The 19405-nt window shown below is 41.8% G+C and overlaps 1 protein-coding gene across 4 annotated transcripts in view; it reads right to left on the reverse strand.

Annotated features, from left to right (window-relative positions):
* Positions 1-1365: 1365 nt before the first annotated feature.
* si:dkey-26i13.8 (kinesin-like protein KIF19) overlaps positions 1366-19405 on the reverse strand; it is a 291207-nt gene continuing 273167 nt past the window's right edge. For all 4 annotated transcript variants that reach the window (XM_048552702.2, XM_048552699.2, XM_048552698.2 and 1 more), the window contains one exon: positions 1366-1940. In XM_048552702.2, coding sequence (XP_048408659.1) covers positions 1863-1940 — 78 coding nt within the window. In that variant the 3' untranslated portion in view covers positions 1366-1862. The remainder of the gene's footprint in view (positions 1941-19405) is intronic.

A 19405-nucleotide genomic window follows, 5' to 3' on the forward strand; every position in this document is an offset into this window, starting at 1 on the left:
GCTGCTAATAGGGACTATTAGTGGCTAACAATGGATAATGTGTAACAGAAGACCATATGATAACAAGGCCTAGTGTGGGAAGGTTGGGGTAAGGACATGGGAGAAGGCCCCTTAAACCCTAAAATTGGTGAAGTCATATTGAGTCCGGAAGGCTGTAGAATTCCCAAGTGAAATATGAGGTGCTGTTCTTCCAGCTTACACTAAGTTTCACTAAAGCACTGCAACAAGCCTCAGACAGGGATATTGGCAAAGGAACAAGGTGTGTTGAAGTGGCAGGCAACTAGTTCAGGGTCCTTTTTGCAGATAGAACATAGGTGTTCTGTGAAGCAATCACCCAGTCTACACTTCCATTTCCCCAATATAAAGGAGACCACATTGTGAGCAGCAGTCTAGACTGAGTAAAGTACAGGTAAAACATTGCTTCACCTAAAAGGTGTGCTTGGGCCCTTGGATACTAAGGAGGGAAGAAGTAAACAGCAGGTGTTACACCTTCTGCAGGTGCAGGGGAGGTGTTGTGGGGTTGTTTGGGGGGTGAGTCGTGTGTTGAGAGTGAATGACGAATGGACCCAGGGTGAGCCTGAGGGAATGGTCCATGTCGAAGGCTGCCAAGGGACGGAAGGGGAGTATGTGTCTGGTGGTGGCATCCTGCTGGAGGTAGCAGAAATGGCAACTAATGATCATCTGGATGTGGATCCTGGTGGGATGGTAGCTGAAGACAAGGGGGATCCTATTGTGGATGTGGGAGGGAAGACAGGAGTCGAGGGTTAAAGTGAACGAGATATGTTGGATCTGGCTGAATGCCCTGTTAACTACAGTGCAGTTCAGGAAGAAAGTGGGCATTTCAGGGGCCACCCCTTGTCAAAGTTGTCAGAATGGATGAGGTGAGAGGGAGGAACTGGCAGAATGGGATAGAGTCTTAACAGGAAATGGAGTGTAAGGACATAGAGTCAAGATAACTGTGGGAATTAGTGGCTTTGTAGTGGATATTGGTGGCCAGCCTATTCCCAGATAAGCCCTTGACAGCTGCATAAGCCTCCCTTTTTCTCTTAATCCAATGCTGTATATCCCTTAATAACTAGGGTTCACGGGATCTGATAGTCCCACAGTTTTTCTTTATTGGTACATATTGGCTTTGTACTCTTCATATTTCTTTCTTGAATACATCCATTGTCCTGAGATAGATTTACCTGTTTTTTAGAATAAATTTTGAAATTTAGACTAAATCTTATCATATTCATCATGGTGCCGGGAATAGTGAGGCTTGATTTCCGATGTACTACCCCAGTAAGATGAGACAATAAAAATGCCGTTGACATTTTTTAAAACAGATTTTTAATGATGCAATTATACATTTGTGAGAAAGAAATTTACAAAATATTTTGTTGGTAGTCATATGATACAATAATGCAGATTGTGAAAGCTGCCAATGGCGTTCCTTACTTAATGAGCTGGCTATCAACCCTCTGCAGTACTTTAAATATTTGCACTTTTACTGCTTTAGAGATCACACACCTTGTACAATCCTCACTTACCGTCTCTAGACAAGCACAAAACGATGCAAGATTTTCACTTGACTAGGTGCCTGGGAGCAGTATTATTGTCTAAAATAACCAATCACTTTAGTTTCTGCTGGTTAGTTCTTAAGAAAGAAAAAATGTATAAAATTCTTATTCTCTTACAGGTCAGTAATTCGGTTGGGGAAGGTTGTTATCTTGAATGATGTTCTTTACAGGTTATTCTCAATTCTGTCGTACTTCACAAATCCACCATTCATATCATCCAAATGATTTTTACATGCGGTCATTTCCTGTATTTACCATCTGGTCTGATGTGTGGGTTAGTGCCAGTCACTCTCTGGGTCCTTACAGGCAAATTATTTGCCTTTTTGAAGTTTCCAAGATGTGCTCGGAGCTGCTGTGTGTTGGCACCATCACCTGGTCCTGCGTCAATGATAAGGAAAGAAAGAACTTACTCATTTTGATTAAGATCTACACAAATACTTGAAGAAATATGGCAGAGATAGGTGTTTATTTCTGGGTGAGGTAAAAATAGTATTATAGAGTCATAGAGTTGTACAATATGGAAACAGACCTTCAGTCCAACTCTTCCATGTCTACCAGATAACCTAAATTAATCAATCCCATTTGCCGGCATTTTGCCCATATCAATATAAATCCTTTCTATTCACGTACCCATCCTTTTACCATCCTCGACCACTTTCAAACATACATAGAAGCTAGTTTAAAAATAAAGTACCACTCATTATTTTATAAACTGGCCTTTGATAGCCTACTAGTCAGGTCGTCTTCATGGAGGATTTCTGATCAGACGCTTGTAATTCTTTATTGCTAAAGCCTTAACATCACCACTGACTCCAACTATACTTCATGCTGCCTTGGGAAAGCCATCAACATAATCAAAAATTCCTCCCAGCCGAGCTATACTCTCTTCCACCCTCTTTGGTTAGGCAGAAGATATAAAATTTTGAATATGTATACAAACCGATTCAAGAGCAGCTTCTTCCCAGCTGTTATGAGAATTTTGAATGGACCTCTCAAATGTTAATTTTAATCCCTCCCTCTCTGCACCTTCTCTACGGCTGTAGCACTGTATTTTGCATTCTGTTCTGCTACCTTATTGCGCTTTGTAATAGGGTAGAACAACACTATCTCTGTACATGTAACGACAATAAATCAATCAATTAATCAATCTATCAATCATCCACACCATACAACACTGAAACCAATGGGATAGTTATTCCAAACTGAGATAAAGCACAAAAGCAGGTGGTTAAAGTACAACTGAGGAAGAGAACAATCGCTTTGCTTTGAGCTTTGATGTGATATGGAATGTCTCTCTTGGTGTCATCACAGAACAGGCTATATTACACTGAGTACCTTTTATAAATGTCAATGAAACTGAATATGCTGCTACATTGCCTGTTTTATGTTACAGCTCAAAAATAAATTCCAACCTTAAATACGTTAAAATCTGCAACAATGAACGCTTGATAGACTGTGGAAGGTTGAGAATTGCTCTGCTGTTTAATGCTTTTTGCCATCTTCAACAGCACATTGTTCAAAAAGTGGCATGCTAAGCCTCAAGAAAGAAAGATGGATACCTTTGTCAATGGTATTACATCATTGGGTGTTTGTATAGTCACACCAGTATTGTTTTTTTCCCAGGAACGTTGACTTAATCCCACCTCAGAGCAACTGCTACAGGACTCATTCTCAGAATAGCACCTTGAGTCCCAGTTCAGTGCAGCAGACATGGCACTACCTGATCAGTTCCTCTTTGAGCTGTATGCTGAACATGAGACTTGAGAACATATTGCCTGAAATGTGTCTCAACTATGTTGTTCATGCAACACTACTTAGAAGTACTGGCGCCCTAATCCTATCGGAGTCAAGTTCACCAGAAGTAGGAGCTGCCTGCCTGGCCCTACTGGCAAAAGCAAGCTGCTGCCATATTGGAGCCTGCCAATACCTTGCTGAAGGGAGCAGAGACTGCCTCAGAGGTTCAGCAGTAGAAAGGGGGATGTGGAGGGTGTCTGGCCCTAAACACGGGTGCTGCACAATCTGGCCCAGGACATACGAGATCCTGATTACACTGACTGTTAAAGAATAATTGCTTCCTTCAGCCTAAAGTTAACCACTCAGCTGTGCATTTGTGTGCAGCAGACTGTTTGGGTTTGTCAAATCCTCTTTAAAAAATGTCTCTCCAGGCCCGCTTTGCCCTTTAGCAAGCACCTAATGGTGTCCCTTTAAAGACTGTTCTGGATGCTGTGGGATGTAGTGACAATGATTTTGAAATCACGCCCGCACCTAGTCGCAACCTGGTAGCAATCAAAAATCACATTTTCACAGATTCAAATTGTCTATTCCTCACATGATTAAAGAATTCTGCAATGTTGTTTGAAAAGCACCTTTGGTAGACTACAAGGTTTGTCATTTATATCAAAGAAGCAACTTTTAATAAACGTATGAACGTTGTTACATTAGCAGTTTATCTGAACTTAGTATCAAAGGTATAATGCAACTATTACATAAATACTTTTATGAACAGAATTTTAATAAAAATAAATGGCAAAATAATATTGTAAGGCAATTTCAATAGACAGTACATATACAAATGAAGTCAGCTGTGGAAGAGTGAAATGGAATTTTGTTCCGTCATCTTGCCCAGATCCCACCCACATAGGCTCAGGTGGCTGAGCCTTGCACATTCTCACTCTGAAGCTGGTACTACGAATCTATAGTATGAAGTATAGCTGTAGAATTGCGACTGATATTTTTGATCAACTACACAGAAAACCCTTTGCTGTTACGAATAGCCATACTCGCAGTCCTGTGAGGAACACATTCACACATAACAGATCTTGTGCATGGCCTGGAATTCCAGTGTTAAGTCACAGCTGCTGTAGTCACCCAGGCTAAGCCGTCACACAATAAAATTGTTTGAGCTTTCATGTGACAACTACACAGGGCAGGTGAGCCATCATCAAAGGAAACAAATCAAGCCTGAACTTGTACAGCTACAGTATTCAAGTCATGAATTTTGTTTTTATATTTCAGAAGTTACAATGACCAAACCTGAATAACTTATTTCCATTTAACCTCCAGTTACTGTCTGCCACATTGATCCAAAGTGTGCTCATAAAACAAGGAGTACAGTCACCTAGGTTCATCAATAACACTCCAGACAGTTGAGGTCTTTCATTTTCTGCATCAGTTCCTTTGCCTCATATTTAATATGATCAATATTTCAGCTTTAAATCTGTTCTGGCCTAAACATTAATCTAACTTTTGGGAGTCATAAAAGATTCATGCACTGTCAGTTGCTATTTAGCTGCTATGTAGGCCAATCTGTGTCTGTATCCCATGAAAATCTCATTAACTGTTAGAAGCAAATTGTCATGCTCTACTGTAAGAAGTAGCTTGGATACATATGGCCAGTAGAATACGTCTGAGCAAATCCTGATAAACTCCTTTAGACACAGCATAAAAAAAGAACTAAGAAGTGGGACTTCCTACAGACTAAGGGGGTGGCCATGGGCACTCGCATGGGCCCCAGCTATGCCTGCCTCTTTGTAGGTTACGTGGAACAGTCCCTCTTCCTCACCTACACAGGCCCCAAACCCCACCTCTTCCTCCGATACATTGATGACTGTATTGGTGCCGCCTCTTGCTCCCCAGAGGAGCTCGAACAGTTCATCCACTTCACCAACACCTTCCACCCCAACCTTCACTTCACCTGGGCCATCTCCAGCACATCCCTCACCTTCCTGGACCTCTCAGTCTCCATCTCAGGCAACCAGCTTGTAACTGATGTCCATTTCAAGCCCACCGACTCCCACAGCTACCTAGAATACACCTCCTCCTGCAAAAATTCCATCCCCTATTCCCAATTCCTCCAACTCCGCCGCATCTGCTCCCACGACAAGACATTCCACTCCCGCACATCCCAGTTGTCCAAATTCTTCAAGGACCGCAACGTTCCCCCCACAGTGATCGAGAACACCCTCGACTGCGTCTCCCGTATTTCCCGCAACACGTCTCTCACACCCCACCCCCTCCACAACCGCCCAAAGAGGATCCCCCTCGTTCTCACACACCACCCCACCAACCTCTGGATACAACGCATCATCCTCTGACACTTCCGCCATCTACAATCCGACCCCACCACCCAAGACATTTTTCCATCCCCACCCCTGTCTGCTTTCCGGAGAGACCACTCTCTCCGTGACTCCCTTGTTCGCTCCACACTGCCCTCCAACCCCACCACACCCGGCACCTTCCTCTGCAACCGCAGGAAATGCTACACTTGCCCCCACACCTCCCCCCTCACCCCTATCCCAGGCCCCAAGATGACATTCCACATTAAGCAGAGGTTCACCTGCACATCTGCCAATATGGTATACTGCATCCACTGTACCCGGTGTGGCTTCCTCTACATTGGGGAAACCAAGCGGAGGCTTGGAGACCGCTTTGCAGAACACCTCCGCTCAGTTCGCAACAAACTACTGCACCTCCCAGTCGCAAACCATTTCCACTCCCCCTCCCATTCTTCAGATGACATGTCCATCATGGGCCTCCTGCAGTGCCACAATGATGCCACCCGAAGGTTGCAGGAACAGCAACTCATATTCCGCCTGGGAACCCTGCAGCCTAATGGTATCAATGTGGACTTCACCAGTTTCAAAATCTCCCCTTCCCCAACTGCATCCCTAAACCAGCCCAGTTCGTCCCCTCCCCCCACTGCACCACACAACCAGCCCAACTCCTCCACTCCACCCACTGCATCCCAAAACCAGTCCAACCTGTCTCCGCCTCCCTAACCTGTTCTTCCTCTCACCCATCCCTTCCTCCCACCCCAAGCCGCACCCCCAGCTACCTACTAACCTCATCCCACCTCCTTCACCTGTCCGTCTTCCCTGGACTGACCTATCCCCTCCCTACCTCCCCACCTATACTCTCTCCACCTATCTTCTTTTCTCTCCATCTTCGGTCCGCCTCCCCCTCTCTCCCTATTTATTCCAGAACCCTCACCCCATCCCCCTCTCTGATGAAGGGACTAGGCCCGAAACGTCAGCTTTTGTTCTCCTGAGATGCTGCTTGGCCTGCTGTGTTCATCCAGCCTCACATTTTGTTGTCTTGGATTCTCCAGCATCTGCAGTTCCCATTATCTCTAATTGTAGGATACATATGTTTGCCTTTCCAGACAGTTGGGATAATACAATAATGCCAAATCATAAACCTGATGTCAATTCACTGGCTTCCCATAACACCATAGCAGGTCGGTGTTAAAATTGGATACCCATATGTCATTTTAAAAAAAGATCCATTAAAGGTTAATTGAGCTGTTAATGAGTAATTTAACCCAAATATTATGCTTCGCAAGCCTTATGTTGTTGGTGCGAGCAGTTGAGCTGTTGGGTGAGAGTGTGGAGTCTATTCTATCAGCATTTGAGGTGAAAAAGCAGGAATGAAGAGATAGGTTTATCATTTTCAGGTACCCTTTGCATATCCTCCCAAAATTATTCCCGTCAAATGGAATTGAAATTAATCAAGTGAGATAGAAAACAGATACCTTTCCTTGTAGGTTGCACAGTGCCTCAAAATGCCAGCCACCCGACTTCAATTCCAGCCTCGGGCAGTTGTCTGTGTGGAGTTTGCGTATTCTCCCTGTGTCTGTGTGGGTTCCCTCTGCATGCTCTGGTTTCCTCCCACTGTCCAAATATGCACAGGTTAGGTGGATTGGCCATGATAAATTGTCCCATAATGTCCAAGGATATGTAGATTAGCCCTGGGAACAGCAGGGATAGGGTAGCGGGGTGAGTCTGGGTGGGTGCTGGTCAGAGAATCAGTGTGGACTTGTTGGGTTGGATGACCTGTTTCCACACTGTAGAGATTCTGTACACGAGAAGAGTGTATTTTCAATGCAGTCTTGGAGGGCCTCAGCCCAGGTTACAGGTGCTCGCTGTCTGTCTGTACATATTTAAGTGTACTCAGATAATTAACAGCCATATCTTAATTTTAAATAAAGACATTAACAAACTCAACAATATAACCAACCAGACATTAACACACTCCCTCGTTGTGCCTCCCTACCTGGCCCACAAAACCGCCACTACTAAAGAGTGACCAGGAGACCAGAGCCAAGCAATTTGTATCCCAGAGCCATAAAGCAAGCAGGTGGTAGGAAGCAGAGGGTGATGGTTGAACATTGTTTCTTGGACTGAAGGCCTGTGGCTCGTGGTGTAGTACAGGTGTTGGTGCTGGGACCTTTGTTATTTGTTAATTAAATAAATGATCTGCATGTGAATGTACAAGTCATGATTTAGTAAGTTTGTGGATTATACAAAGTTAGGAGATGTAATTGACAACGAAGATTATCAAAAATTACAGAAGGATCTTGATCAGATGGAGACATGGGCTGAGGATTGGCAAATGCAATTCAATACAGGTAAGTGTAAGGAGTTGCACTTTTGAAAGTCAAACTAAGGTAAATGGTTAGTGGTAAGATCCTGAGGAGTGTTGTGGAACAGAGGGACCTAGGAGTACAAGTACATAGTTTGTTGAAAGTGATGTCATAGGTAGACAAGGGTGGTGAAGAAGAAATTTAGCATGCTGGCCTTCATCAGTCGAGGCATTGAGTATAGCCGTTGGGACTTAATGTTACAGTTGTATAAATTATTAGTGAGGCTTCACCTGGAGTGCTGTGTACAGTTTTGGTCACCCTGTTATAGGAAAGACAAAGTTAAACTGGAAAATGTGCAAAGAAGACTTATGAGGATGTTGGCAGGACTTATAGGCCTGGGTTATTAGGAGGGTTAGCCAGAATAGGACTTTATTCCTTGGAAAGTGGGAGATTGGGGGATGATGTTATTGAGGTGTATGAAATTTTTGGGGAATAGCTGGAATGAATGCATATAATCTTTTTCCCAGGGATGGGGAATTGAAAACTAGAGGGCACAGGTTTAAGGTAAGAGGAGATACATTTAAGAAGGATCTGACAGGCAACTTCTTCACGCAGAGATTGGCGTGTACATGGAATAGGCTACCAGAGAAAGTGGTTGAGGCAGGTACAATAGCAACATTTAAAAAAACATTTGGATAGGTACATGGATGGGAAAGGTTTAGCAGGATATGGACCAAATGTGGGCAATTGGAACTAGCTGAGAGGGCACCATAGTCAGCATGGATCAGTTTGGGCTGAAGGGCCTTTTTCAATGCTGTATTACTCCATGACTCTATGATTCTAAGGGGAACCAGTTAGCTGAGCATGTGTTATTGGAAAATTACTGGAGTGCCTAATTAAGAATAAGGTTACTAAACACTTCTAAAGTCTTCAGTGATCAGTAATCATAGCATCATTGAATCTCTACAGTGTGGAAGCCAGCCATTTTGCCCATCGAGTCCACATCCTGGTGGGAAAAGCATCCCAACCAGACTCACTTTACATACCCTGTTGTGTAACCGTGCTCTTCCCATGACTTATCCATGTAGCCTGCACATCCCTAAACACGTTGGAGCACTTTAGCATGGCCAATCCACCTAACCTGCACATCTTTGGACTGTGAGACGAAACCAGATCACCTAGAGGAAACAAAAGCAGACACTAGGAGAATGTGCAAATTTTAAACAGGCAGTCACCTCAGGGTGGAATTGGATCTGGGTCCCTGGTGCTCTGAGGCTAAAGTGCTAACCATTCAGCCTCCATGCCGCCCAGTTGATGAGGGTCAGCATGGAATTATAAAGGTGGTTGGTGAAGCTGAATGAATTTGTGAAGAGTTGATTACATGGTTTTAGAGGAGAACTTCTTTGTGTATTCATTGAAGGATGTGGAACAGCATTTATTGCTTATGCTTAGTAGCCCTTCAGAAGCTGGTGGTGCGCTGCCTTCTTGAGCTCTTCAGTCCATATGCTTTAGGTCGACCCACAATGCCGTTACAGAGTGAATACCAGGGTTTTGACACAGTGACACTAAAGAAACAGTGATATATTTCCAAGCCAGGATGGTGAGTGGTTTCAAGGGGAACTTGCTGATTTTGGTGTTCTCGTGTATTTATTCTCTATTGTCCTTCTACATGGTAGTGGCTATGAGTTTTGAAAGTGCTGTCTAAACAGTCTTGGTAAATTTCTGCTGTACATCTTGTAGAGGGTACACACTACTATTACTGAGTGTCCTGGATGATGTCAAGCCTCTTGAGCTTGCAGATTTTGGAGTTGCATTCATCCAAGCAAGTGGAGAGTATTCCATCACACTCCTGACTTATGACTGTTGATCTGAACAGGCTTTGGGGAGTCACATTATTTGCTGCAGTATTCCTAGCTTCTTGTATCTATTGTAATTATATAGCTGGTTAGTTCAGTTGCTGGTCAATGGTAACCCTACAGTAAGTTGATAGTAAGATATTTAGTAATTCACACCATTGAATGTAAAGGGGTGATGGTTAGATTATCACTTGCTGGAGACAGTCATTGGCTGGCAATTGAGTGCTACATTTTAAAAAAGTTAATTCAGTAATTTGGGCATCGCTGGCTGGGCTAGCATTTATTGTACATTCCTGGTTGCTCTGCAAAAAGTGGTGGCATGCTACCTTCCTGATGTCCTTGTGATGTTCTTTTTCTTTCCAGTGTGGTGAAGTGGCTACCATCAATGTGTTGTCACTACATGGCAATTAAAATTGGTTAATTGAGGGACTCTACATGGAGTTGGTATCACTTATATGTTGGCACTCAGGCCAGACTTTTGCAGATTTTAATGAATATTCATTCAAACCTCCTCTTGTCAAGTTGTGCCAGAGTGAATGTACAGCAAAATTGGACACAATAGTGCAGACCTGAGGGGTTGTGTTAATGTCTGGTTAATTACTCACAGTCCACTTTTCCATCAATCTTTTAGTCACTTTGCCAAACTGTTTAATGACTGCTGTATGGCATAGGCTCCCCTCACTACACTTGGCTCAGGACGAATATATCCTCTTGTATGATGTATCCTCCCCATAGCTCATCATGCTGAGATTCATCTGGGAAATGTTCCACTACTGTCCTCTTTTCAGGTGTTACCTATAGGACCTACTTGTTCCAATTTGGGAGAAGAAAGCCACTTGGATGTCTGAAGAGAAGAGGCTATGAGGAAGATCTTGATGTAAGGTCTTAGTCTTTTGACTAAGCATTAATCCTTTCAAACAGTTCTTCCCCTATTTTCACATTCTACTTTTGTGTATATATAGAGCAATACTGCGCAGAACAGGCCCTTCGGCCCTCGATGTTGCGCCAACCTGTGAACTAATCTAAGCCCCTCCCCCTACACTGTCCCACATCCCTACAGGTTTTCTGACTTCACAAATTTAGGTAGCATGATCAATTCATTACTCTCCCTTAATGCATTTTCTTCAGAATTGAAGGCTGGTAGACCTGAAGACTGTTGACTGATTTTGTACCCAACATTCCATGATCTGTGAATCCCTTTAAACTGGTGGAATATTTTATCTCTTGGATTTCCTTCCCTGAAGACATCTTTCATGCTGACTCAGGCAATTGTTTCGATGTGATACCTGCAGGACCTTTAATGTCACAAAATTCTTTTGCAAAGTTGTGTGGCTGTGCTAAAACAATATTTCCTGGTTTTCAGTATCCTGGATCTCTCCACTAGGCAGTTTCTTTTTAACCATTGTTTGGATCTGTGGACATTTGTCGTCCCATTTCACTGGTAACTTCCACAATCATATTCACCATGTCTTCATAATGTGCCTACAGGTTTACATTTTCAATCTTCCATTGGTGTTGAAGGCATAGACTGTTCTGTCTCAACTTGTTCATTAAGTTGAATGCTTTCATTCGTCCTCAGTGATCACAAATCCAGGTAAAACCAAAATATTTGCTTCCTCAAATGTACTATTTGAGAATTGCTTCTTGCTTGGTATGATCTCTGTTTCTGGGACCACTGATTCTTCCTGGTAAGATGAAGAAAAGAAGAAATGTTCTGTTTGAACTCTGACTTCTTAGGATTGACATCATGCTCAGGCTTTTCACAATTTATTCACCAAGGTGGTATACACTGCACCTGTTTTCAATTAAAGATTCATTATTGAGCTCAAGTGGAGTGTACTACTGGTTAGCTCTCTCACTATTAGCATTTCCTTGCAAACTTTGCTTATTTCTGCAGTCTGAACTAGTGTCATTATGAACGGAAAACATTTCTACGATAGCATGGTTGAGTTTGAGGTAAAGCTATTTATTTGATATTTAGTTAATTTAGTGCTTTTTCGAAAGCGGTGGGAGGCAGGTCACAAATGCAGCAGTATTTTGGGTTCATCATTTAGTTGTATGCAATTGAAGATGCATTCACTGACCTTGATGATTCTTGCAAGATCACTGAATGCTTCGCAGTATTGCATTCTGGTCTTTGGAACTATTCTCCTGCCATTGAATGCAATGGTATCTGGTTCCAGTGCCTGTACCTGTCTGCAGGGCTTCCCAGATCCATAATGATTACCTTCTTGCTGCACTAAAGCACCCTGTGCCTCACTGGAGGACAACATAGCATGCCTCCTGAACTGCTCTGCCATTTCCACTCCTCTTTTTGCTTATGAATACAAGGTCTTTTTTGAGATGTTGATGGTATCTGGATTTTGGGTAACTTGATGCGTTTATATTTTCTGAATGGGGTTGCACCTGGGGATAAAAGGAGAGATTTTCCAGGTGATGTCTTAATTTTCCAGCAGGTTCGTTGTCAGATTAATAGGCTTAGACTTCTGTGGGGCACAGAATTCTCTTCCAGAGGCTATAGTCCTGCAGGTTGACCATCTACTTGACAGTAATCAGGTGGTTGGGGGAAAATGTCAGAGTTCAATTTTTGAGGGAATGGGAAAAGGCTGATCAATTCAAAATGGAATGTAGGAGTTTTTCAGCAATCAGGGTGGGCGGGGGAAAGTAGGGAAACATGACAGAGTCCTGGGTAAGAGCCACTGCTGATCTGAAAGTTATTCTGTACCACAGAAACTGTTTTCACTGGGATGTCTAAGTCTGCGTTCCATTTGACTCATCACTGAAATTAGATCTCCTGGCAATGTTACCTCTGAACACAAAACATAGAAAAGTGCCACATAGGAACAGGCCTTGGGCCAATGTTTCTGTGCCCACCATGATGCCATTTTAAACTAATCCCATTTGCCTGCACATGGTCTGTATCCCTCTATTCCCTGTCTGTTCATATGTCTGTCTAACTACCTGATAAATGTTGCTATCATATTTGCTTCTACCACCTACCCGGCAGCGTGAACCAAGAACAATCACCCTGTATTTAAGAAAAAATTGGTTCACACATCTTTAAATTCTACCCACCGCACCCTCTCCAACCAAACGATGCCCCCTACTTTATGACAATTAGACTTGGGAAAAAGTCTCCAACTTATTTATCCATGCCTCTCATAATTTTATATACAGGCCCTTCTAGCAGGTTGCCCTGAAGTTATTTATTCCTATTGCTTGCGTGCAAGATTTGTTTTCACAGTAACAGCAGGCTTGCTCTTTGCTGCTGTACAGGAAGTTTCTAATGTTTTACAGCTTAAATGGAAAATTCCCACCATTCACAGGTAAACAGGAAAGTTCCTGTGTTTTCTGAGGCTTATTGTATGAATCCTCTTGTTTACAACTTTAATAAATGATTCCCACTTTAATCCCTATTTTACTGAATGATTCTTGCTCCTCATGGTCAAAGTAAATGATTCCTGCTCTTATTGCTGCTCTTTTGAAGGATTTTCTGATATTCCTGTGTCCAGAATTAACTGTCCTCAACTCTCTACCTCCACTAAACCAGGTTTGCTTAGATTTTTAATCGCCTAATATTATCAATTATTATTGCCTTGGTGATGCCTCAATCCCAGATGAATATTCTTTTCATGGTGGTTTTCTTTTTTTTGTCAGTAGCAACACCTCCTGATGTTTGGTTGATATGGCACTGACGTTCCGCCGGGGCTGTAGGTTATTTTTTAACTTCTCATTTTACTAGCCCAGAGTGTTGCACCATTTTAAAATTTCCGTGGTCCACCAGGGATTTTAAGCCATACCCACAGACTCCAATGTCAGTACATTCACTGATGAACCACAACTTGGAACCTCTCCCACAGACCACTGCTTCACAAAGCAGTCAGTATCTGCTTTGCTGTTAATAATATTCCTTATCCAGGGAATTGCTAACTCTCCTGTTGCAGTGTGTTTGATACTAGGTTTGAGCATGTGAAGTATTCCTCCTTAAGTGTAAGAAACTACAAGGCCTATTTATCTAATATGGTTGAGGAAAACCACTGCCTGGTGTAACTAGAATAGTTTCTTGTAGTTAACAAGGTCTAGTTTATTCCATGTTGACAACTAGTTGCAGATAACAGTCTGCTAGGTAATGTTACAGACTTAGAGGTGGATCAGATATCAGGTCTCACTCCTTCAGGATCGTAATTTGCACTGCCCGCAAGTCTATATGATATCGTCGTGATGGGTGCTTCTTTAGGCGTTCCCCAGTATTAAGTCTTTCAGGTGTTTTCAGACCGAGATACAATAGATTACAGCACAGTATAATAAGGATGCAAGTCTCTTGGTTGTTTTCAAACCAGTGGGTGAGTCCCCTTCACAACATTAAATTCTGCCTGCCAGATCAGATTCTAAAGAATGTTTTTGATAAAGCTGTTGTAAATTGCTGGAGAACTTATATCCATGTATGCTATAATAATGGCAACAAAAATAGACTATCAATCTTCAACTTTCATCATTTGACTTTAATACGTGAGACTTTCTTGGATTAAAAATGCTTTAAAAAGGACACAATTAACTCTAAAGGATGCTAATGGCTGCTACGATCAACTGACAAGCTGAAGCAACCCAAACGAAATAAACAAAGCCGGCTGCTTTGGGACTTATAATTTTAAACCAAAGGCATTGCAAATCAGTGAAGTATCAAGAAATCTGTATATCTTGTTTTACTCACCCTTGTATAATAAATTCACATGTTGGAGGTGAAAGGTCATTTGGGGAATGTTCAGTTAAAGATGGCAATGGAGCTAGACTTGGAATATTTCAATTAACTATATTATAGTAGTTTGTTTTGAACAGCAGAGAGAGAAAGAAAGTAAAATGCACTGGTAACAGCAAGGATACTGTTCTCTTTCTCTTGAACACAAACTTTAAAAAAGTACCCGATTAAAAAATAACATTTCTTCAGAACCAAATTTCACCACTGTTAAAGAAACAAAATAGCTAAACAGGCTTTGCATGTTATCTACATACACTTTTACTAAAGCATTTGAAAATGAAAAATTTGAAAATAAAAAACAAAACAAATCAGTCATTCTCACAACACAAGGATTCTCAGAGTTCTAAACTGTAATTCCCTTGCCTTTATCTTCTTGTATGGACAAGATACCATTACCCTCTCCATTCTTTGCAAGTTTATTATCTGTGCAATTTTTATGTTGCATTTTTATTATTTTCTTTCAGGGAAGCAAAGGGAAGGTTATAAAATCCTTCTTTCTTTCCCTCAAGAAAACTGTGTAATTGTCTCAGATAACAAAGCGTGGACCTGGATGAACACAGCAGGCCAAGCAGCATCTCAGGAGCACAAAAGCTGACGTTTCGGGCCTAGACCCTTCATCAGAGAGGGTGGTCCTGAGATACTGCTTGGCCTGCTGTGTTCATCCAGCTCCACACTTTGTTATCTTGGATTCTCCAGCATCTGCAGTTCCCATTATCACTGTGTAATTGTCTCCTTCGTTTTGATTTGGCTAACAAAATTTCAATTGAAGTGTGAAAACTGTATATTCAAAAATAAATTAAAAATACAACTTCTGCTGACCGAATGGGGATTTAAAAGGTGCAGAGCAGATTACCCCTCCTTCACCTCCTCGTAACTTATTATCCATTAACTTTCACACCTTTCTCTCCCTCGGGTTTCTTGCATTATTCTGTTCATTGTCCATCATGAATTCATAAGTTGGGTTAAAAATAATCAAATCGGTGAGACTGGGTATGGATGGGTTTGGAAACTGCCTTTTCACTTTAAAACCATAGTTAGAATTCAATGTGTACCCTATAGGAAAAGAGTCAATCTGGGGAAAATCCTGGTCTCAAACAATTTGCAGTAACATAAGCTTCAGTCACTTCAATTTACATGGCACTAAATTGGAAGTTTGAATAAGGTAATGAGGATGATATTGGAGTACGAAAAAACCAGTATCACAGTGTACAGCAGTAGATGTTCCTCAGAAGTTGCCACTGAAGTACTATGTTATGAATGATAATGAACAGCTTTGCTCTGCAGCTGGATGTGACACATCTAACTTGGGACTGCTGACCTGAATTAGGGAAAGTATACCATTTCCACCAGAATCCTCCTTGATCAGCAGAAACATTCACCAGCTATTAATTGACAGTACAGTGTGTGACAGTGACTATTGTACTGGAATTATATGAAAAGTCTGAAAGAAAGGTTGCACAGGATAGGCCTATACCCATTGGATTTTAGAGTTTTGGTATATTTAAGATTGTGACAGGACTTGATGGAGTTGATAACATGAGGATGTTTCCCCTTGCGGGAGAAACTAAAACTAAGGGACCCACATAGAACATAGAACAGTCAAGGGCCAAGGGGGAGGGACATGTAAATAGAGCTGAGACAATGAACAAATCAATCATGATCTCACTGAATCACCAAATGGCCTACTTCTGCTCCTAAGTTCTATATCCCTATTGTTTTATTATGGTATAGACTCCAGACCAAACAGGACTGTACCTTTAATACATTTACATGACATCAGAACATGGTATTTGCCTTGCCTTCAGTCGAATGGGCTCAGTGCTCAACAGTCAGTTATGTGCTTGTATAGTGTAGCAACACCAGTAAGCATTGAACCCAGACTTATGCATGTTGGGCTGTGGTATTATAACCATGTAAACATATTGTTGATAAACTTCAAGACATCTGAATCAACAAGAACCAACTTTTGGTTTATATATACCTAGGCTAGAATGTAGAAAACCACAAAATGTATCGCCTTCTTATGAGATGAGAGATAATGGGAACTGCAGATGCTGGAGATTCCAAGATAATAAAATGTGAGGCTGGATGAACACAGCAGGCCAAGCAGCATCTCAGGAGCACAAAAGCTGACGTTTCGGGCCTAGACCCTTCATCAGAGAGCTCTGATGAAGGGTCTAGGCCCGAAACGTCAGCTTTTGTGCTCCTGAGATGCTGCTTGGCCTGCTGTGTTCATCCAGCCTCACATTTTATTATCTCGCCTTCTTATGTCTGTGTTTGTTTGGTGTGTCCAAACATAACAAACATTAGGACATTACAAATCACAGTCAGAACCAAACTGATTAAGTAATTGTTCCAATAATTACAATTTGAGACAGAACTGTTATAAACAACTAGGATTAATTTATGTGTGTCATTTATATTATGAAATTATCCTGCATTTAGCATATTTAACAGGAAAACTAGTTATGTTTTCATCAAGGTTTAGTTGCAGCATGAAGAGTGATCAAAAATAGTGATCCAGCCCAATTCTCCCCATATTTGTGCAGGATTCCTCCAGGTGCTCCAGTTTTCTCCCACAGTCCAAAGATATGCAGGTTGGGTGGATTGGCCATGCTAAATTACTCATTTTGGCCCAGGGATTTGCATATTAGGTGGATTAGTCAAGAGAAATGCAGGGTTATGGGGACAGGGTGGGAGGAGTGAATCTGGTTGGAATGCTCTTCAGAGAATCAGTGTCTTATTGGGCTGAATGGCCTGTTTCCATACAGTAGGGATCTGATCTCTCCCCATTCTCCATTCCTGGCAACATCCTGTAACATCCTTGTAAATGAAAACTTAAAACATACTCTAAAAATTACAGCCATGATACATCTTTCAGATTTTTCTGTGCCTTATCCCATGTCCTTCAGTCTGGATTGCCTTTCTCTGTTGAATTCTTGTGTCAGGTACACTTCTTTCCATTGAATTCTTGTGTCAAGAATATTAGCCAGAAATGCTGCTTAGTTAGATAATACTTACTCTGAGACCTCAGAGAATTCTGTGAGAGCCAGTGATTTTCTCTTTTGAGCCGATGAGTTGTTGAGTCTATTAGATGGCAGTTGCTCTCACGCCAATTTTCAAACAGAGTCTTCTTTTATACCTTTGGTGACCGATCAATTTTTTATAATAGGATTGGTCCTAGGTTGTCAGAATCATCAGATTTAAATTTAATTGGTTTTTAGTCTTGAAGTGCCTAGTTTAATGTAATTGGCTAATTTTCAAACTGGTTGTCCAACTAACAAAATACACTACTGCCTAGATTGCTAACCACACAGCCTTTTGATACAATGTTTCAATATCAAGAACTCTCTGTGCACCTGCACATCTTTAAAAAAATCTCCCAGCCGAGAAAAAATATATAACCTTTCAAAACGACTACACACTCTTCCCTACTGTCATTTTACAAATGTCAAACTCTAACATTCTGCCTTTATAATTCAGCAAGATAGTGGTAGGGTAAGTTGCTTCATTTGGACCTCCACTCAGCTCGCCAGAACTCTTTCTCTTTCTGTCTTTGTACTTCCATTTTTTCTTCCTTCTCTCTCCTTCTGTAGAAATTCTCTCCACTCCCCCTCCAACCCACCTCTTTTAACTACCTACCTAAGAAGTTTGAAAGGAGCTGGGTCGCAATCGGGAAACACGTAGCAGCAGCTGAATGCGCGTATGGTTTCCTGCAGTCATGACAGATTGAGTGTGGGCTGGAGCGACGGCAGAGGATCAAGAGTTGGCCAGCGAGGTTGGGCCAGTGAGGCAGCGGCAGCGAGTACAATCTGGTGAGGCAGCTGAGAGCAGGCTTGTCAGGCAGTGCAGCGGCGAGATCAGGCCAGTGAGGCACCCCAGAGTGGGACACTAGCAGTGGCATGGCGTGGGGTGGAAAGCCTGGAGTGGGACTCTGGTGGAGGCATGGTGAGGGCTGAAATGCCCTGAGTGGGACTGCAGCAGTGGTAGGGAAAGTTGGACTCCCTTAAGTTTTTTTTTCTTATCTTATTCTAAGTTAATGTGAATGGCACCAAATATGTATGGCAAACATATACACTTTTCACCGTATTTTTATACTGAATAGCCGTGACAGTAAATGATTCAATTCAAAATGAAATTCAGACCCACAAGTACTCTACCCAACTTCGCAACACCTCCCCACTTAAGAAAAAAATGAACCATCATGATGAAAAGTTGGCTTCCTTTTTTTCTTTTCTAAACCTTAACACCATTATTACTAGATCCATATCTCACTAACCTAGAGTTACACATCTTATACTAATTGTACATAAATACAACACTGAACACGATCGTTTCTATCTTAGATACACATTTTCCTTTTAAACTGCAATAACGTAACATTTTCACGACCTGTAACATGTACAGTCTGTAAATTAAACACTTGTAACATAAGACTCCAAAGAAATAGTCTGGTATTTTTGTCTTTAAATCTTTGCAAAGGGTTGCAATCAGTGTACACAACCATCTCTGATACATTGTTTGCAACATAAACTTTAAAATATTGTAAAGGGCAATACCAAACTCATTAACTCTTTTTCAGTGTTCATATATTTTCTCTGGTGGATATTGGGTTTCTTTGAAACATAACTGATTGGCCTTTCAATTCCACAATCATCCTCCTGTAACATCACATCTCTAAAACCTACATTGCTTGTGTCGATGGCCTCTTTAAAGGGTTTCAAGAAATTTGGTGTGGCTAAAACTGGTGCAGTGGTTAACACTGCTTTTAAATTCTTAAATGCCCCCGGCATTGGTTTGTCCACTGAAATTCTGTGTTCTTCTTTAATAAATTCATCAGTGGCGCCACTATGCTACTAAAGTTTGGTAC

This window comes from Stegostoma tigrinum, chromosome 23 (assembly GCF_030684315.1).
Source record: "Stegostoma tigrinum isolate sSteTig4 chromosome 23, sSteTig4.hap1, whole genome shotgun sequence".
In the NCBI taxonomy this organism is placed as follows: Eukaryota; Metazoa; Chordata; class Chondrichthyes; order Orectolobiformes; family Stegostomatidae; genus Stegostoma; species Stegostoma tigrinum.